The sequence below is a fragment of the Nanorana parkeri genome, unplaced genomic scaffold (genome assembly GCF_000935625.1).
Source record: "Nanorana parkeri isolate BGI_ZX_2015 unplaced genomic scaffold, ASM93562v1 scaffold438, whole genome shotgun sequence".
In the NCBI taxonomy this organism is placed as follows: Eukaryota; Metazoa; Chordata; class Amphibia; order Anura; family Dicroglossidae; genus Nanorana; species Nanorana parkeri.
In genome coordinates, this window is record NW_017306706.1 from 384,776 (window position 1) to 407,024 (window position 22,249).

At 39.5% G+C, this 22,249-nt stretch overlaps 1 protein-coding gene across 1 annotated transcript in view; it reads left to right on the forward strand.

Moving 5' to 3' along the window:
* Positions 1-22,249, forward strand: part of LOC108790014 (potassium channel subfamily T member 2-like) — a 424,109-nt gene that overhangs the window by 265,581 nt on the left and 136,279 nt on the right. The window contains exons 15-19 of the mRNA XM_018560180.1: positions 4-153; positions 2,270-2,499; positions 6,475-6,691; positions 12,914-13,019; positions 13,139-13,311. Of these exons, the coding sequence (XP_018415682.1) occupies positions 4-153; positions 2,270-2,499; positions 6,475-6,691; positions 12,914-13,019; positions 13,139-13,311 (876 nt within the window). The remainder of the gene's footprint in view (positions 1-3; positions 154-2,269; positions 2,500-6,474; positions 6,692-12,913; positions 13,020-13,138; positions 13,312-22,249) is intronic.

Sequence of the window (22,249 nt, forward strand, 5' to 3'; positions counted from 1 at the left end):
CAGGGAAGGGCAGCAGTCCCCAGAGCAGTGGCAAAAAATGTATGGTAGATGTTCAGGAAATGAGGTCTATCATATAAAGATGGAGGACAGCATCTTCTTTGCAGAGTATGAAGGGAAAAGCTTCACTTATGCTTCATTCCACACACATAAAAAGTAGGTATAGCATTGTGAAATGTTATGGAAGCCATGAATCATGTATTTTAAAATCTTGTACACTTCCCACATAACAAATTAGTTAAAAAATAGTTGCCTCTTTCTAGAAAATGTGGGAAAGCTGGTTGAAAGTTAAGGCCTCAGATCCATACTGTGTTCATTTATTGATCCAATGAATTCTCCTTTACTTCTAAATTGTATCATAATATGCAATACATCTTATAGTTCTCACTTATTTAATGGGTAACATCCATGTACTTTATGATTCGAAAAAGTTCAAATACCAGAACCAGAGTTTGTCTTTGTCATTCCCCTGTCTAATTGTCTTCCTTCCTTCCATTTTGTTCCAATCCTTAATATGTTTCTTGTATTATTGGACATGAACGTTCTTATGTCATACATGATGTTTTTAATTATTGTTTAATAATCTTTGAATATCTTTATGTGATTTATGTTCTGGAATATTGCTTTAATATCAGTGGCTGAGCAACTTCTAAATGTTTGATTTACATATGTGTCCAAATATATATAATGACATACATGATTTTGCTGTATTTAAAAAAAATCTAATGAGTTATAATAAATACATAACTGAGCTAAACAGTGTTTGTATACCTTTTTGGAATTCAACTTTAAAGGAGAACTAAGAAGTGAGTGATTTACAGTCATCCTCATAGTTAGAGCCGACATGTGACATTGAAACTGTCACACGTTGGCTCTATTGATTGGGAAGTGACACATACTGTCGCTAATGTGACACGAACACATACTGTCGCTCGCTCACTTCCTGATCATCTCCCTGCAGAGAGTGGTGACTGTCAGTCACCACTCCCAGCAAGGATTCCCCTCACCCCTCACCAATCCTCCATCACTGACTGGAGGAATGGATGGGGAGGGAGCGGGCACTGATGGCTCTGCCTCTAGATAGACAGAGCCCGCTGCCAATCAGCTAGCTGGGTGGATCTCAACAGTATTGTCAGGATTTGTCCAAGGCTGCGGCGCTCTCAGTATATAGCTCACTATAGCTCGCTATATACTGAGCTTTCGGTCATGGGAGGAGGTTAGTATATGTCGTCCCATGACTCTAAAGAGAACTTTGGGATAAAAATGTTACCCCATAGTTCTCTTTTACGGGTAGTTTGTCAATTACATCTTCAAAGTGAAACTAAACTCAGAAGTTAAATCTTAAAAATGCATTCAAGTAGGCTAACTATTAAAAATAATGCACCGATGTGCATCACTTGGCTATAGATCATCTTTGAATTCATGCTGACATTGTCATTCCTTCCTTCTGGAGGTGGCTACTTTTGTACCCCATGGTCCCTGTGTATGTTGAAAAGTAGCCACCAGCCCAAGCCCACTCCCATGATAGGCTATAATGTCAATACAAATTCGTAAACTAAAAGTGAGATTGCAGTCCATCACAGGAGCGAACTTGGAAGGGGGCCACTTTTCACCATACACAGGGACTATGGGGAACAAACATAGCCACCCTCCAGAAGGAAGGACAGTGTCAGCATGAATTCATGATTTGGGGATCTACAGCTAAGTGATGCCCAAATAAGCTACATTTGTGTTAATAGTTAAGGTACTTGAATACATGTTTAAGATTTAACTCCTAAGTTTAGTGTCACTTTAATTTGCCTTGAAACACTCTAGCTGGTAAGGCTAGTTGTAGTTCTGGTTCAGTGGGACTGATATGACTTTCTTGCAATCAATATACAGAACAGTTTTAACATCACAGAATCACTTATAGATATTTTCCCATCATCTTTGTTGTAAATACTAGAGATGCTTTATCTTTTTCTACTGGGAAGCTGGCTGTTACATTACCTGATTTTTACCCAATATACTTGAAAGAGCTGCATTTCAAGACAAATCATCACCTTAAAAAGCCTGCTGAAGTTTACTATAGTTCTCATGACTGGGAATACATTCTATTCAAATCAAGATGAATGTAGAATAGAACTAGATCTCAGGACTATCTGAGCTTGGAGGTTAGTGTGGAGCATTGTCACTTCTGTGCTATGTAATGGAATTCATAAAGCTCCTGTACGATTACCATGTCAAAGCCTTTTCATCTCACAGCTTCTCTGCTGCCCTCTTTATCTTTTAGATTTGGTGTCTGCCTTACCGGTGTTAGAAGAGAGGATAACAAAAACATCTTGCTAAACCCAGGGCCACGATACATCATGAGTTCTACTGACACCTGCTTTTACATCCATGTGACCAAAGAAGAGAATTCTGCTTTTAAACATCATGAACAGTTGGAAAAATTGCGCAGACACAAGTCATCCTATCATGGCCCATCCAGACTACCAGTCCACAGTATAATTGCCAGCATGGGTTTGTATGATTACATGTTCTTTCAAGTGATAATACCATCCCATAAAAAAAAAAATCATACCCCTGACAAACCATTAATTCTATAAAAGAAGAAGATAAAATTTAATTTATGTATGATTCACTTTTGTTTATTTGTATTGTAAACAACCATTGTATCTAATATATCTGCATGGATTACTCTGTATATCTAATATCTAAATAAGTGTTTCCAGGAACTGCTACTAAGGGAATGTCACTGAGTTTACCAAAACTCTATGTATGCCTGCATGATAATGGATAATGATTATGAGGCCTCCTTTCTAAGCTGAAATCTGTTACTATTTTCCTGAACTTAGCATTTAAAACTTGGGGGGTTATTCACAAAGGAGCCAAAGGATCCAGTCATAGCTTCGGCTGATTCTGCGGCCACTGGAGCCCTTCGGTTCAGTTGAACCAAAGGGCTGCTGTATAGGCTGTTCACTACAGCCCTACAGCAGTTGAAGGCGGCCAAGCAGCTCAGCCAAGCTGAAGGCATTTGTTTCGGCTCGACTAAGCCGAAGTGTCAGCCGAAGTGGGGCAAATGGGCTGCCTAAGGCAGGCCTTTCGCCCTGCAAATGACAGCTGGGCCAAGCCCTGACCAGTTGTAATGACAGATTAGCGTCCCTGGGGACGCTGAACTGTCATTAAACAATAACAACTGGGCGGAGGCGGCCGTTATATCACGGCCGGCTCCGCCCAGTTGTTATTCATTGGCCGGGACCTGCTAGAAGACTCTAGCAGGTGCCGGCCAATAGGAAATGGTTGGACAGAGCTAGCTGTCACTTATAGCCCCGCCCATTTTTATATTTAATATTTATTTAAATTTTTTAGAATATTTTTTCAACTTTTTTTTCAACTTTTTTTACTATTAGCAATTCTGATTGGTACCACTGCTATACGGCTCAGTTATTCACTTGGCTGCCTTTGGCAGCTTTGTGAATAACCCCTTTGGTCTTTGCATAATCTTCCTGTACCCTTGGCCTGCAGTACTGGTGTAACCCATAGTTTAATTTGATTTAACTTAATTACTAATATATCATTTTTTTATGTTAGTGAAATTTCAAAAGTAATTTGAAATCTTTAAAAAATCTCCAGCTTTTAATAAATGAATACATAGTAATCCTGTCTTGAAGGCCTTGTTTAGGCATGGGAAAACAATTCTCTGCCCCCCTCTCCCAATTGCAGTTTTGTGTGGTGACCTTGTCATGTGCACTTCTTGTAAGGACTATAAGAACCTGTGCCAAGTCTCATTGTACAGGCTTTTCCCCTAGGTGTTAGTGTGGAAAACCCATTCCCCTCACTCAAGTGAATATGTTCAGCTGCTGCTGGAGTGAGAATGCAGACAGGAGGTGGCAGCCAAGAGTTCTCTCCTGAAGCCTGCACTGCATAACGCCACTGTAATGAACAAGCATTGCCCACTGAATTTTCTTTGGAAATGATTAATCCCTGGAGTATCAGTCTCCTGTGTCCCCTCTACACTTAGCAGGTCCTCCCACTGACCCCATGTCACTACTGTGCCTTGCAGTGATGTAGGGGTCAACAGGAAGAACCATTGAGCAACATAAGGGAACACAGGAAATGAACACACAATAGGTATTGGCTTCTGGAGAGTCTCCAATCTGCAATAAAAAATTGGGATTGCAGTCCCCTGATACAGCGCTACCACGAGGGTGAGGGTGATTGGGTATGGGTTTTTTTTGCGCTAGATGTGCAGCTTCTAGGAATGCGGACCGGGGTCCCCCAACGTTTGTCAAGGAGAACAAAAAATGGGGATAGAAGCGGTACTTGCAAAGTTTGAAAAACTTACCAAAAAGTGATGGCTGATGCGATATCATCGACGAGGGGTGAATAGATGGGGAACCTCCACTGGTGGGGATTACGACCCATCAGTTGTGTTTGTGGGAAGGTCAGGGGGAATTGAGGGTTTGGGGGGTGCTGGATGGTGGTGGGAGCCTGGGTCCGATTAGTGCATGGGAGGGGGGTGACAGGCACGGGTGGACATGGGCTATTGGATGATGTTGGGACTGAGGGGGGTAAGGTGCAGCTGGTGTGCACTGTGTAGCTGCTTGAGAATGATGGGTCTGGCGACTGGACCCACACTGACCTGACACTTCCAGTCGCTTTTTGGTAAGTTTTTCAAACTTTGCATAAATCCAATTCCTTATGGTAGTAGCACTTTTATCACCATTTTTTGTTCTCCAATCTGCAATAACTTTTCAACAGTACAGCAGTATTTGGTGGCACAAGAGGTAAGTATTTGCTATATTCTTTACAGGTAATATGTTTATTTCCCCTTGTGTTTTTAGTGACACATCGCTTTAAAACTAATTTAATAAAATATACAGAGCAGCTCAAAACATGTCAATTAAAATAGCAGTTTTAGTCACTTATAACACATTTAATACATACAAGTCACAATTTTTTGGTTAGTTTTGATTGCTTTTTTGTACACAAACAGACAAACAGTTTTAAAATATTTTAAAATAAAAAAATGACACATAACCAATATAGTTTCCCTTTAATCAAAAATATGTACCACTATGTTAGATAAGAATAAGATTTTATTAAACTTCTGTTCCAACAAAGTGGTAAATATTTTTGATTAAAGGGAAATTATATTGGTTATGTCTCATGTTTTTGTTTTTTTAAATATTTTAAAACTGTTTGTTTAAATCTGTTTTCATCTCTGTTTAAAAAATTTTTTACAACTAAATATTCAATACATGACAAAGGAGTCATCTGATAAGGGTTGAGTCACTGGAATGAGGCACTACTGATTGATTGGGATAGATTTACTTTTGGAGCAGAGAATGTTCACTTTGCAAAGTAAATGTTCACTATACAAAGTTATTTCTCTGCCATCTCCCCCCCCCCCTCCACCCAATGAAGCCTGCACCAAGTATTTTTAAACCCCTATACATACCTTTTTTCTTGACGTTTTCTGACTGGTCCAGTGACGTCACCACAGCTTCTTCTCCTTCCAGTGGCAGCAGGGGATGAGCATTCTTCCACGACATTATGATGTGGGAGTGCCGCTCAGTCCTGGAGAACTTTGAGTCCAGCCTATGTTATGATACACCCCTCTAGGGAGGCATAAAAATAACAGTCTGGACTCACAGAAATGTTTTTATTTTTATACATGATTTATATAGTGCCAACAGTTTGTGCAGCGATTTACAAAACAAAATTGTCACTTTTCCCTGAAGAGGACTGCTGGCACAGGATCGACGAGGAAGTCAAGGACAGTACTGGAGTGTGGAGAAAAGAAAATTAAGCTGGCATTCTACCTTTACTTAGTTGAGTACATACTGTATGATGAAGCTATGTTCAATTTAAACACCCAATCATGTGCCAGGGAATTATAATAAAAAATGATTTTTTTTCTCATACATGATTGGATAACTGAATTAAAAATAGCTTCACTTTATTTTCTGAGCTAACTGAACATTCTCTTTATGTTACGTTTCAGTCAGAAGCATAATAAAAAAGCTTTAATGTACAAATTAACAATATATTCCCTTTAAGATTATCTTTTCTGTGCTTGTCCATCAAGCTAAACTCAATATGTTTCCCGAATATGAATCAGTGTAATTGTATCAAATCATTTTTAACAGTGAACACAGATTTCTGCTAAAAGATAATGGGAGATAGAGCATTACTCATCACATGTGCATACTGTGTAGAGTGGTAAATGACTGACTCTTTTGATACTTACTCCAATGCAAAGTACTGTATATTGAAGGCACTATCCAAAGAGTATTCATGTTGGTTTTAGAAATGTTGCTGTGAATATGAAAACACCGCCAAACAAGTTAGATGTTACAAATGTTGACCAATGATGAAATAATTTGTTTATACTGTATATAGTTATCGTAAGTAATAGGTAGCAAGTAATGATAAGTTGTAAACATAAATTGCATATATACTTTGTAAGGATGTTGTAATTTTTGTCTGTAGGCACCGTAGCGATAGATCTACAGGAAACAACCTGTTATTCCACTAGTGGGCCAGGCCTTACTCTTCCATCTGAAATTAGTAGAAAAGAGAGAAGACCCAGTATTGCCCCTGTACTAGAACTTGCTGACAATGCATCCATACAGCCATGTGATCTTCTAAGTGACCAATCAGAAGATGAAGCCAACCCTTCCGATGATGAATGTTCTGAGGCCAAGGAGTATGTATATTGGATGATTTTAAATGCAGTTTTGGTTGTTTGTTTTAGTCAACATATACACAATAGAAGATATGATATTTCTGTTCTGTGTATTTGTATAATACATAACTTTTTATATGAAATACCCAGGATTATTTACATTTTACAAATGTGTAATTTTATAATGAGGGTGGTTCTGTCCCTACTATACTTTACCATCTGGCCTGTTTGCAGCTTGGCATACAGCTAAACCCTTTTATCTTCCATTCGGCCTCACTTTATGAAAACATGAAAAAGTTTATTGGATAACAGGGTGAAGTGAAACTGGTGGGAAAAAGCAGAGAAATATACAGAGCACGTATTATTTACAGCAGAGGTAAACCTCAGAAACAAATGAACCTCCTTTGACACAGAAGGCAACCTCCAAAATGCATTGCCTAGCAATTCTTCCCATCCCATAACCCAAAAGTATCTAGTAGCACTATCCCCCTGCAGAGAGGACAAGGTGGTGGCACTGCCTTTTTACTTCTTCAGCTGACATTCCCACAGCAGATATCTACCCTCCGCCACCTGTCTTTCACATCCAGCTATATCGCTGATGATGGTTGGATGAGCTGTAAACACAGGAACCTTTTTGCTATGTGACACACATGCCCTTTTATATCTCTATATATGTAAGTGCATTACTTTTATTCTTATTGCAAAGTTACTTCTTAGATCTGTGTGCTTGTTTTTTTGTCTGTTCCACATGTGGTGTTACAAAACAGTAAAACCCAGACTTGAAATCTGACTTTTGAAGCTACATGGCAAAATGGTACAATGGCAACATTCCTCCTTTTTCAATTCTGTAGATCTTTTTTATATTGGCTGTGTTCAGTTGGGTCAATTTCTATTATGAGTTAGAAAAGGGTTTAGATTTTCCATGGTGATTAGATAGTGAATTTGATATCATGGTTCAATCATTTCAAATTGATTTTTCTTATAAAAAGATGCTGCCTTGTGTCTATGGTAATCTTATCTTTAGTGGTTTAATAGGGTTAGGGATAGGGTTAGGGTTATGTAAGCATGTTGTTAAAGTTAGTTATTTTTGCATTCATGACTCTATTCTCCAATTTTTGTTTCTACTTAAGACCCATCTTTTATTTTGATTGCTGAAAAAAAAGCCCTGTGAGCACTTTCTATATGAAACAATATTTAGGGTCCCCCCAAAGTACTCCAGAACTGAGCGGCACTCCCACATCTAGTCCCCTTTGAGCCTTTCAAAATGCAGACTAGAGTAAGAATTAGGGATGTTCAGATACTAAGTACTGTATTTGGTACAAGTACAAGTGCAGATACTTTTCCAGCTCCAAGACTAGACTAGAGAAAAACTTAAAAGTTAGAAGCCAGCTGTCATTTTTAAGGACTGTACGGGGCTCCTGGGATTTGTGCATCCCTGTTTTAATGTATGATTTGTTTTTTATATTTATATGTTAGGGATGCACCAATACCATTTTTCCAGAACAAGTCCTCACAGATACAATTACTGATACATTTTTGTTTAGTGTCATGTGACAGTTTTTCTAAAACAATACAGACTAACGATTTCAGGACAACGGAGCAGCGCCAGAGCCCAGTCACAGCTGCAACTGCTGCAACACTGGTAGTTCTCATGAAACTGCTAAGTTTTGGCACTGGTATCTGAACATCCCTAGTAAGAATGCCAGTTAGAAAAACAACCCCTTGAAAACCAAACTGTGCTTCATCTCCATTGAGCCTTTTTGGTTGTCTTGGAAATGAAAAATGCACAGATGTACAGTCATTTTACACACATGAGAAATGCACTGTTACTATTTTTTTTTTACTATACAGTACATGTACAACAACATTGAGTAAAAAGATAGCTGGTAAATGAATTTAAATCATAAATAAATTTAGGTGTCTGCTAAAGCAAATTGAGTGCATTAAGGAGTGTTTACAGCTATTTTACAGTGCAGAGCCATTACATAAATGCCAAGGACCTACAATTGTAAATACATTTTGCATGCTTATTTATAGGCCAAGTAACAGACACAAAATTTAAATAACATACGTGTGTTTGCTATCCCTGCAATCAGGACAAACACAATGGGGGTTATTCACAAAGTTTCAGCTGATCCTTTGGCTAGCTTCGGCCCCAGGACCCCTTCGGTTCAGTAGAACCGGAGGGCTGCTGTATGGGCTATTCACTATAGCCCGTATAGCTCCCGAAGTTGGTCGAGGGGCTCAGTCGAGCCGAAGGCATATGCCTTCGGCTCGACTGAACCCAGGGGAAATTGGCGAAGCTGGCAGAATGGCCGGCCAATGGCTGGCTGACAGCCTGCTACTGACAGCTGGGCAGAGACAGTCGTCATCTCACGGCTGGCCCCGGCCACTTGCAGATTTAGATAATCATCCCTGGCTACCAGCTAACCAGGGACGCCCATCTGTCATTACACTGAGAACCCGGCGGAGCAGCTGTAAAATCACTGCGGCTCAGACGGGTTCTCAGTGTGTAATGACAGATGGGCGTCCCGGGTTACCAGGTAACCAGGGATGCCCATCTGTCATTACGACGAGAGTTTAGGAGAGCTGGCAGTGATATGAAAGCCGACTCTGCTAAGCTCTCATCTTAATGACAAAAAAAATAACCCTGTGCAATTGCGCTGAGAGGAAGTCCCCCTAACCCGGTCAGCTGCAACAATGTTTTGGTTTCAAAACCTAAGTGATACAAGTTGCAAGTGTGTTGCGCTAGGTCTACAAAAAACAGTGATCTAACTAATTGATGATCTATATGAACACAAAAAGTCCTAACTGCAACAAATGTCCGTGAAGACCAAATAGCTCTGTGTGGTAATTGATGCTAATAAATACTAATAACATGAAAAAACAGATAAAAACGATGCAGTGAGTTTCAATAAACAAAGGTGGTAGAAGTGTCCATAATTAGACTAACATGATAACAGAATCCTTTACCCAGAGCAAGGGGATATAAGTCATGTCTAGAAGAAGTTTCCAAAACACTCCGTGTGAGATCTCTGTGTTGGTCTGCAGTGGTATCTTTCCATACATCATTGTTTTCGCTGACACCTAGGGAAGAGGTTTACTTGCAGCAGAGCAAGAGGAGATTGGAGACAGAAGGTAGAGGAGACATTCCTTTTTGAAAGGGTGGAGGTCTGCTTATAAGAAAGTAAAAAAAAATTAAATCACCAGCACACACTTGAAGGGTTTTTAAATGTCGCTCTGATGAAGGATCCCTGTGTGGACCCGAAACGTTAGCACCGTATGACAGTATGTGACATTGGGTATTGCATAAACATATCAATACGTTAAAAACCCTTCAAGTGTGTGCTGGTAATTTACTTTTATTTACTATTAGTGTTTTGCACAGCGCCATGTGGTTACCTGGGCACCACATATACCTTGTGGTATTGAGACCGTGGCAGTGCGAATGGGATTTGGACTTTGTTGCTTACAAGAAAGGACATTAAAACAGAGTGTGTTTCCAGGGGGTTAAAGGCTGTATTTATTTTCATTGTTGCTCTTTAGTCTACTTTAAAAGCCCCTCTCCCTGCTGCACAGTTTTTAGTTATTTATGTATTTATTGTATGTATATTATATTATTTTTGCATTGGTACATGTCCCCTATGGCAGTGCCAAGCTTCCCAAGCTTTTTCTAACAAAATATTGCAAATTAGACTTGAAAAAGGCCAGAAAACATTTACAAGATTCAGATCCTTTACATTTTTATAGGGTTTGGCACTATGTTAAATGTATGTGGACTCCCCGCTGGGTTTGCTGAACCTCTTGTGAATCAAACTTTGTCCAGTTCACTCATCCCTAGTATAATCCAGGGTGACTCTGGATTCACATGTGTCAGTGAACTAATTTCTATTTGTAATAGGAGTCCACCCTTCTGAGTAGTATAGTTCAAATCTGTTTATCCTAAAACAGGATGGCTACTATCCCAAAGACTAAATGCTACCTTCACTCCAAAACAACTATTTGCCACAGCTTAGACTCTGTTGGTGGTCATATGATGCCTATTCCCAGCAAAAGTAGCCGTTTTTCATGATGTGTGATTGGAAATGTCATTGCCTCTGCAGTTTTTTTTTTCATCAGGAAGCTTAAATTATGTCTCTGCTGTCCATATTCCTCTAAAGAAACTTTTGCAAACACTGATGGTATATTAGGAAGAAATTTAGGACATATTAATAGAAATGATAGCAGCGGGAGGGCTTTGCACTCTGTTGTTCAAATTGCAAAACCCCTGTGCCTGTGGTATTACTTTGAATTAGAGGCATTTTACCTCTTTCTGCACAATCCAAAGTTTAAGAGAATTTTTCCAAACTAAGAGACTCCACAGTGTAGTGATGTCCATTAAGTGCGGATGGCTAATATAAAATCCTTTCCAGATATTACAGGAACATATCATTGAAGAAGTAAAAGCCACATGCATTTGTGCCTTTTCTGAAAAGCGTATTTAGGGTTGTTAGGAACTGAACAAGTTTTTTGACATGGAATATTCTAGTTCAAACTCTTAGTACTGTACAGTAAAAATTATCTAAAACCCTCACATTTTTATTAGTTTTTTTGTTAATTATATATGTCAAGGTTTTCATTCTTGTTATTACATTTCAATATGCACCATATCATCATGCACCAACAAAAACAATATATATTTTTGGCAATAGAGGGTGTCACATACTAAATGGCATGTATGGTGATAGGAAAAGTGACACAAACATTTAAAGGGGAAACTGAATCCTTTTCCTGTGGGCTACAGGTTGGGCCCCAGGGTATTAGATCACCTGTTGCTACAGCTTTAGAATGTCATGTAATGCTGCTCCCTGAGATTTTACTTTGCTGAGGGAATCAGAACATTAAACTGGATCTGGGATTGTCATAGTCTCTTTGGTTTTACCACGTAAAGAATCACTGATCAGGAACAGGTATGCAGGATAGGAATTCCTGCTTTTCAGACATCACTGACTACATGCTTGTTGCAGGCCATTTATTCACATTGTATTGCATTCATGACATTTCTGGGGCCTGCACCTTAAATTTAACCAGCAATTATATTTTCTGTTTTTCGTATTCATGGGTTTGTTTTAGAATAGTTGGAATGATAAAATAATTTCTACTGATATTTCTGAGTTGTAGAGTATGGAAAATTATTTCAGTGCACAAATAGAAGCTAATAGATGAATGTTAGAGTAGCAGCATTAGTACAAATTTCCTAGCTTATTGTAGTGCTATGTAATTGGTGGGATTTTAAATATATGGTCACATGGTAAGAGTAAGGAATAAATATGATGATACAAAAAAGGTGGTAAATGAAGTTATGTCAATATGTCATAAACTGACATAAAACAGAAATTAAAAAGAATTATAAGTGGAGATACGTTCATCTACTCTGATGCAGGGAATCTATTGGCAATCACAAATAATGACCATCTGCTTTTGATGACCTTGTTGGTTGTGGTCATCAGATGTCTTCCAATAATCATTGGCATGCATGGAGACACCCAAACTAAGATGCATCATCACTACTATATATTGACTATGTAGTAGGGATGATGCACAATAATACTTTGGGCAGGGGTGGGCGAAATCCGGGCCTCCAACTGTGGTGAAACTTCAGATCTCATCATGCATCTGCCTCTGGGAGTCATGGCTGTGGCTGTCATAGTCTTTCAATACCTCCAGGGATTTGTAGTTGCACCACAGGTGAAGGGCCAGAGTTTGCCCACCGCTGACTTTGGGTGTCTACAAATGTTGAGTGTAGAGAGATACCTGATGACCACAGCCAACAGGGTAATCAGAAACCTCCTTCAACAGAGTCTGGGTGGTTGCCTGTGGATTCCTTGCATTGGTGTAGAGTAAGGATTAGCCACTATTGACTATTCTAAGTTGAACAGTTATGTGACTTGCTGCCTATGTTCAAAGCAGGCACAAACCTCTTTTCTAAAATAAAGGTGAAGTGATACCTCCACAACAGGGCCTCACTAACACCTGTTGGAGGCTATGCACTTTCCTGTCCAATAATCAAGTTTTAATGAAGCCTTTTGCATCACTGAAGGCCTGTGTACATGAAATGAAATGATACACTTAGCACACATTAAGAAACTCTGTTCTAAGTAAATGTTTCAATAATGAAACCATTTGACTTACAATATAATGTATTCATAGCATAAAAAGATAATAATGGTGTTATGTGTGTGACTGTAATACTTTTTATTTCAGGTATTCCAAAGGATACCCTCCTAATTCACCATATATAGGAAGCTCACCTACCTTTTGTCACCTATTACAAGAAAAGGTGCCATTTTGCTGTCTTCGATTAGATAAGGTAATAGTACTTCACATGCATACCTGTGTTTCATAAACATTTTTTCAAAAATAGTGAATAATCATAGTAATAATATATGCTAGCCTTTATTCCATCCTTTCTTAACCATTTTGTTTTAGGGTTGTCAGCATAACTATTACGAAGATGCAAAAGCCTATGGTTTCAAGAATAAAGTCATCATTGTTGCAGCTGAAACTGCAGGAAATGGACTGTATAATTTCATTGTTCCACTCAGAGCTTATTACAGACCTAAGAAGGAGCTTAACCCCATCATACTGCTGCTGGATAATCCGTAAGTGTCATGAAAAGGAAATGTGTTATTTGTAATGTCAAATACTATTATTTTTAGAAAGGAAGAAATTGTAACCATCAAAGTGTCATACATTTAAAGAGAATCTCTTGTTTCATACTGATTAATGAAAACTATACTATATTGATATAATACAGTGATTTTTTTCAAGCTTTATTTTGGGTTATTTGGGTCACCTTTTTCTGTATATTTTGAGGGAGGGAATTCTTTGCATTTGTTGAATTTTTTTTCCAAAATCGTCGTATTAATATGGTTATATTCAAATTGGCAGCAGCATTTCACTCTTAGAAATTCAGCGCTGGCTAAACCATTGGGTAGAAGACACAGTTGCCCTAGCCTTCCAGATGAGAAAGGGTCACCCTAATCTCCCTTAAGATGTGACATTTACCATGGTTGCTTCAATTCTTGTTTGTGTGTTGTAATGTGTATGAAGGGTCTGGGCTATGGGTGTTGAATCACAATGATATTGCTATGAGGAAGATATGAGGTATCGTATGGGAGACATCATGGCTCCCAATCCATTGCAAGGAACAGACACAATATTATGACATGGATTATCACTGCAACTACCCTTCTTTGTCTACAATAAAAACACTGAGGCACATGTATAGGGAAGTATTTGTATAACTAAATGAGGAAACATTATAGAATAAGGAATTTGGGGGCTTGTGGTCCTCTTAAACAGCAGTTTTAGAAACAAGATCATCTAACATGATTGCTAAAAATGCCTAATATTTTAAGATATATTACATTTGTAAAAGAAAACAATAGTAATGGTAAAAAAGCTGTGGTGCTAAATGTGTTTTTGTACAGATTTGTCCACCCCTGGATTGGTTATAGGAATACAGTAACTGGAGCAGTGAGGGCATTTTTACATGTAGCTAGTCTTAATAGTAATGATCTCAGTATCATCTCAACATATTTATAAATTAAGTTAAAGTAGAGTTAGAGCCTCGTGCGCTGCATCAGGGGGGCTCCACCGGCAGGTCCAGAGCAGATCCAGCGAGGAAACAAATTAAAATAAGTCACCGCCGCCATGTCGGGCAATCCCTCCTGTCAGCTCTTCTCTCTCAGCCGCTCTGCAGCTACAGCGGCCGAGGAGGAGCAGAAGCAATTAGGCTACCTTCCTACTGGCCACTTCTATGATCGGGCTCCTCGGCGGCCACCTGCAGATTCCTCCTCCCACTTCAGCTGCCATAGGCATAGGTAGCTACAGTGGCCGAGGAGGAGCTGAATCAATTAGGCTGCCTTCATACTGGTCGCTTCTATGATCTGGATCCTCGGCGGCCAACTGCAGATTCCTCCTTCCAACATTGACCGGCTGTAGGGGAGCGGGTCCTGAAGTGAGGGGACAATAAGACGGCTGGAGGCATCACCTTAGAATATGGAGGCAACATCACTGTTCCCCACCGGCACCAGGAGAGGAAGAGGACAAAGCATGGGAATTAGATAAACTGTGTGCACTGTAAGCCTCTGTTTTTTCTGTGTCACATCGCTGACTTCTGCACTCTGCATCACACAACTGACCTCTGCACTCTGCGCCACACCGATGACCTTTGTGCTCTGCGTCAATCTGATGACCTCTGTGCTCCGCCTCACACCTCTGAACTCTGCGCTCTGCGTCACACAGCTGACCTCTGCACTCTGTGTCACAATGCTGACCTCTGGGCTCTGCATCACACCGCTGACCTCTGTGCTCTGCATCACACCAATGACCTCTGTGCTCTGTGTCACACAGCTGACCTCTGTGTTCTGCATCACATGGCTGATCTCTGCGCTCTGCGTCACACAACTGAACTCTTCACACTGTGCCACACCGCTGACCTCTGCACTTTGTGTCACACCACTGACCTCTGCACTCTGCGTCACACCACTGACCTCTGCACTCTGCGTCACACCGTGGACCTCTGCACTCTGCATCACACCGCTGACCTATGTGCTGTTCGCCCCACCTCTGTGCACTGCGTCACACCAATGACCTCGGTGCCCTGCATCATGATGAACTCTGTGCTCTGCATCACACCATTGACCTCTGTGCTCTGTGTCACACTGATGACCTCTGCATTACACCGCTGACCTCTGCACTCTGCATGACCCCACTGACCTCTGTGTTAAAATGCTGACCTCTGCACTCTGTGTTACACTACAGACCTCTGCACTATGCATTACACTGTTGACCTCTGTGTTACACTGCTGACCTCTGCACTCTGCGTTGCACTACTGACCTCTGTATTACTACTGACATCAGGCCGTCACCCCAGAGTATGATGCTTCATATTATTCTGTATAATGTATTGCTGCATAATGGACCTCCGTGGTAGATCAGTCTCTTTAGACCTGCTTCTGTGCTCTATTCTTTTGGTGCTGTGGTGCCCCTCCTCATCCACCATGGAGGTGAGGCTTGAAATCACTTCATTCATGTCTCTCCTCCATGACAGATTAGAAGGGGCAACACTGGAAAAATAGAAAAAAATAGAAGCAAGCCCAGAAGTGCCTCCTAAATTAACAAAGTAGCTCTGGAGAATGAGGTGATTTGAAGAGAGTCCTGAAGTGTGGGGCGGTAGTGGGGGGGAGGTGTTCAGCGTTGTTGGATGGAGAACTCCCCAGGTGACAGAATGTCTAGCTTCACCTCTGGTTAGAGCTACAGGTAGCATTTTTGGAAGATGATCACTTCCACCTCCTACACAAAATTCTTTGATAGGGTGAGAGAAATTCCAATTTTTTAAATAAACTAAGCTGAATAATCTTTTTTAATGGATGAGACAATTCCACACATAATCTTACCTGATCTGATATTAACATTCTTTTGTTGTCAAACAATTTATCAATGTAATTGAATAAATTGGTTGTGACAGTAAATTTGCTAGGACAGTTTGAAGTAGATAATTATTTAAGTCATCCATTAATTGGAACAATTTCTTCACAATTATTTAACTGACTGGAGAAGTAATCCAAATAATTTTGACCACAGCTACTGTAAATATCAGGACAATTGCTGGTGGCCTCAAACCTACAGTCTTCTGGCTTCTGCCCTTGCAGCTTAGCATATATAGTTTAAAAGCGCTACTCATACGTTCCAGAAGATCTTCCTCAGTAACTTCCCAGAGGTCACTAGTACTCTCCTCCTTTATTAGCACAAGCTATTTATATGCTAACCTGCTTTGATCATGTAACCATGTCTGTGATGAATGACTTGCCTCTTGGTAACCTCTGGTTTCTCTAAAGTATGCAGCATGGTAATAGATTATTTCTTTTTCAGAGAGCATTTTATAATCAACATTCTTGTTGCTTTTCACAAAGACTTTTGACACATACAGGGTTGCTGTAGAGCTGTGCATGTTCAATAAACATATTTTAGTAGAGGTGTAGAGTATGCTTGTTGCCTGTTCATCTATCAAGTAGATGTAAGGTTGATCAAGCATTGTTTGGGGTGGAAAAGGGAGTGCACCCTTTATTGATTTGCCTTGGGACTACCAGTGTGTGACCATACTGTAAGGGCACACTTTTCAGATGTGTAAGTATCTTATAGAAAATTAAACCCTGCAGTATAGTAAAAGTAAAGACATATTACACGCAACATGCCTCAAGCTCTGTGCAGATTTCTAGGAGAGGCAGTTAGCCAATTACAGAAATGCAGTCTAGAGACAGATTATTGTTGCGAAGGAAAGACATTTTATTTATTTCTGGCTAAAATATAAAATTATGCTTGCTTGCAAACTACAATGGAAGGATATATATTTTTAAGTTACATTACAAGCCACAAATGAAGCACTTATTTATGTATTGTGTTGATGTTCATGAAGCTAGAATTTCCACTTGGAGTTTCTATGCCATCCTATATAACTGAAGAATTTTGGATTGTACTTAGAAAAGCAGCTAATATGTGACAGTAACACTGGGTACAAGATATCACTGGGTACAAGATAACTTTTGGCACATTCCATTATTATTTCATGTCACAAACCATGACCAGTTAGCATTAGCCAATACACGTACAACAAGCCTAAAAGAAACACTGTTACCTTCCCCATTAAGGGCAGAGTAACAGTGTTTCTGCAAATGTCAACTATTGACCCTGTCATACTTACCTTACGTGTTCTCTCTTACAGATCTTTGCTTTCCCACAGCAAGCTGGCTGTATCTGTAACACGGTGGAGTAGTGGTGTAATTATCTTGGTCATTTAACAGTGCTCAGGCCTAGTGATTAGCTGCTAGGACCAAGTACCATCACAGGGTAGCAAATCACATGTGGTCTAATACCTGGAAGTACTGGGTTTTCTTGCTGGCTATGGAGGAGCAAGGAACTTCAAGGGAGTTTAGTTAAGGTAATCTGGCATAGGCAAGGCAAGACACTGTCTCTTAGAAATATACCTTTGTTTAAAATTGGGTTCACATCTTTGAAAATTCAAAACATTTTTCTTCTTTTTCTAATTTTGGAGAGAGTGGGAATCTGTGTCAGGGTTTTATTGCTCTCTGCACCCTTTTGAGGAGATGCACCCTTTTTATTTGTCCTGATAATTATTGGAAGTGGGGCAGAAAGTAAAGTGAAATATAAAATGTTATGGTTGTCAGCTGAAAAGGAGTAGAGGGCACTTGTTCCTATGGGCACACCTTTTTGATGACAATTCCCAAAGTTTTGATTTCTCCTTTAATTTTGGAAGACCTATACTCACTTTCTGTTATACCTTTAGAACAGGAAATTAAGGGAAATGTCCCAAATGGTGGGGCATGCATCAGTTCTATAGTTCTAACCCTTCCACAGTTGTCCCAAAACTGGAAAACGTTTTGGATGGTTCTCTACTTTAAATTACATAGGTCAATGGAGCAGGATCTATGTACAACCCATCTATCTCTCCCTCCCTCTCTTTATTTCTCCTTTGCTCTCCCCCTCTCTCTCTCTCTCTCCTCAAAATGTAACAAGGTGTCCTGCTTCAGGTGGAATAATGCTTTAAGGCTCCCCTGCTGTATCTGTGTGCTGGTCCAGCTTAATTGTACTGGTATCCAGGGGCGTATCTACCGTGAGGCAAACAATGCATTTGCCTTGAGTGGCACTTTCCAGGGGGGTGGCAAAATGCTGCCCCCAAACCATTGAGGCAGTCAGTGGCAACAGCCGAAGGAGCGCCTGACTGCCTCACTGGTTTTTCAAAGCTGCGTTCCACGCAAGAAGAAGGGGGAAGTGGCTGGGGGCGGGGCCAGCCTCCTGCTGTCAATGCCTAGGGCAGCACAAAACTATAATACACCACTGCTGGCATCATCAACTGACATATATGGAATAAAAATATAGCACCACCAGAATTCAGAAAATTCTTTATCCTGACAGCAGATATTCAAGTGCTTTTTTTTTTACACTCTATATAGCACTTTATCAAAGAGCACTCTTTGATAAAGTGCTGTATGGAGTGTGAAATGCTTATGAGCTTGTAAACCTGCTGCTATAATAACTACAGAAGAATTTCTGATTTTCATTTTCCATAGAAGTTACTACTACTACTTAAATTGTTTGCTCAGATGCAACATTTTAATAAAAGGTTAAATAGTGTCCAAAAGTACTTCAATCTAAAAAAGGCAAAAAACTTGAATGTGTATATCCAAGATGATCTTATCCTGGGGGATGATGTGTCGGAGAAGCGATGGGTCACCATAGGGCTTACACTCACCAGATGCCGGGAGGGAGTCAGCTTTCTCTTCCACCGTAGTGGCCGAAAGGAGATGGTCTTTACTCCGTCTTTCCTTGCAGTATACTTTCGGTCCTGGTGCCAAAAAGAGATGTCGGTATCCCGATATTTAACCTTTTAAGAACTAATTGCCCATCTGGTTCAAAGTTTAGGACACGTTTATGATATACCACTGCATATCTATCAGTACACCACAGATGATGATAGACGCAGTTATATGTACACTTTAATACAGAAAAAATCAGAGAAAAAATCACGGACACACGATTTATTGAAGATTTATTTATTTATTTATTCACATTTATTTATATTTAAGCATTTTTATTAGTTAATTTACATTGTTGATTTTTGTTTTGTTTATTCACATATCACTTCAGTAATTTTTATTGTTCACATATAAGATGTTCACTTAGAGATATTTATATTTTTATATCACTTATATAATAAATATATAGTTATATACTATAAATAAATATTATTGTTGGATTCTCACTTCACTCCAGGAGACCCATAGCGCTCACTATTCTAAAACCATTTTGTGAGGCTTATCTGGCCTTAGTTTCAGCAGCTTGCGGTCAACCCTTACTCTCTGTGAAATCTCCCCCTTTGGGTCTGTTTCATAGCGCAGAACATTCAACCTTCCAACATTTTAATAAAACCTTATAACAAATTCTGCATTCAAGTAGCCTAGCCTTTTCTTTCCTTATGTGTCAAAGTTCTGTGTTAGAGCTGGGGATCTTCCACGGACATTATATTGCTGCCCAATTAAGCTAAAAATGTTTACTGTCATTTCATGTCTTTTAAGGACTTACAGAACAAAGAGCACTAGAGTCTGTAGGTATTGTGTCAGACTGGTTATTTTACTTGGTACAAGCGTTGATAGGGTATAGGTCTACATATATATTTATAGTATTGCAGTATATCAGCTGCCTATTACAACCCTTTGTTTTTTTTAAAGTATAGTTATCCTTTAGGTAATATGGAGAACCAGGGGCTATATGAAGTCCAAAATAACAAACTTATTGGACTAGTCATTAGAAGGACCCTAAACCATAAGTACTAATTCAGGTGTATCTATACTAGGTGTTAGATAGATAGATAGATAGATAGATAGATAGATAGATAGATAGATAGATAGATAGATAGATAGATAGATAGATAGATAGATAGATCCTTTTTTTTCCCCAAAAATTGTTGCAACGTGTTCTAGCATAGTGTAACAGCATGCCCTTTTTGGTTTTATTGTAAAATGAAAAAGGGTGCAAGGTAATCACTCTCCTATGACAATGATCACAAAATGGCAAAAGCTTTACCTATATCAGCTACTATCACTGATAGCCTGAGCACAGCAATGGGACTCTGCAAACTTGTGTAGATTGCAATGCATTGTTTACTTGCATGGTCCCCGATGCAGTAAAAGGTACAGTACTTGTTCAGATTCAAATGCATACAGTGTTTAAACGCAAACCTATTTATAAATATAAATGTATTGGAAAATCATTTTTGAAAATGAGAAGTACATTGGTGTTTTTTGTTATTGTCCATTTCTGTGCAAATATTAAAAGTTAAATTGCAGTCTGCTTTTTTTTTAACAGAGTGTCTGTTAAATGGAGAAACTGCAAAATATTATAATCAGGAAATCTAATAAACATCCTACGCATTTTTTTTTCTATTTTAAATGTGACTGTAGGAAATGTATTCATTCCATTTGAAAGGGTTCTTTCCTAGGTTTTTAATGGCCTTTTTTTCTGAAATGCAGCCATTTGTGTAATAGCTTTGCAAAGAATTGCCTTAAACATAGTGTCAGTCACAGAAAACGACACACAGTGTCTGTGGATATTACCATGTTAAAATAGGTTTATTATTTCAGGTTATCATGTGTATTTTCAGAAACAAGACTATGAAAATGGACTTGGGAATAATGTGTCTGTTAAACATAATATTTCAACTATTTTAAATCATTAAAAAGAAGAAAAAAAGGGGGGGGGGGTGAATGTAGCCAAATCAATTTTCCAATATTAAGGTGCTGTCATTTCTGACAGGATCTTTGAATATATAATCTTTCTTGGGTGCTATATTCAAAATCCTCTCATTCTTCTTGTTAGTTATATTATTTTCACTTGGAATTGTGCCATATTCCTGTGAGTGCTGCTTGCATACAACAAACCCTACCAAATAATCAGCCTCGCTTACAGCACATGGTAATTGTCAGTGAGACTGTGACTTCAGCTTTCACTACTGGATTTTTTTACCTGTACAAATGAAAGTAGAAGGAAACCACGTACCACTCTTTTCAGATGTGACCAGAGTATAGCATTGAAACACTGACTATTCCTCAACACACAGTTAATGAAGTAATCCTGTCACCATTAGTGATGAGCCGCGTTCGGTTCGAATTCGAACTTTAGAGCATCCAAATAGGTTGAATTTGAACTTAAACTCAATGCAAGTCTATGGAGGTAGAACTTGTCCCTTTAACAGGGCTTATATGCAAGTTATTGGCCATAAAATGCGTATGGGGATCTGGGTACTGCTCTGGGGGACACGAATCAATAAAAAGAAAAACTTTTTAAAAAATACAGTTTTTAAAGGAAGAGTGATTTTAACATCACTTAAAGAGTAACAATAAAAATGAAAAAATTCTTTAAAACAAAGCGTGGGGTTCCCCCCAAAAGTTATACCAGACCCTTAAGGTCTGGTAGGAATATTGAGGAGGGACCCCATATAAAAAAACTAAAAAAAAGTGTGTGGGGTTCCCCCTTAAAGTCCCTACCAGGCCCTTAAGGTCTGGTAGGAATTTTAAGGAGGAACCCCGCCCCAAAAATGAGGGGGGAAAGACGTGGGGTCCCCCCTGAAATTCCATACCAGATCCCTGAACCGAGCACAGGCCTGGCAGGGCCAGAAAGGCCCCCCTTCCTGCCATACCAGGCCACATGCCCTCGGCACTGGGAGGGTGCTTTTTTCAGGGTCATCCCTGGAAAAGCACCTTGTCCCCGTGCCGATGGGGACAAGGGCCCCACAAGCCCTGGGGTGTTGGTTGTGTGGGTGCGGGCAGGGGGCTTATTCACATCAGGCTACCCCTTTAATAAAGATGCTCCCAGATGTGCCCCCCCCTTGTAAATGAGTAAGGGGCACCCATCCACTAAAGGGTTAAAAAATTAAAATAAAACAAACAGACTTTTGGAAAAAATCCTTTAATTGAAAAAAAAAAACACAATAAAGGATTTTGACAAGTCCTTTATTGT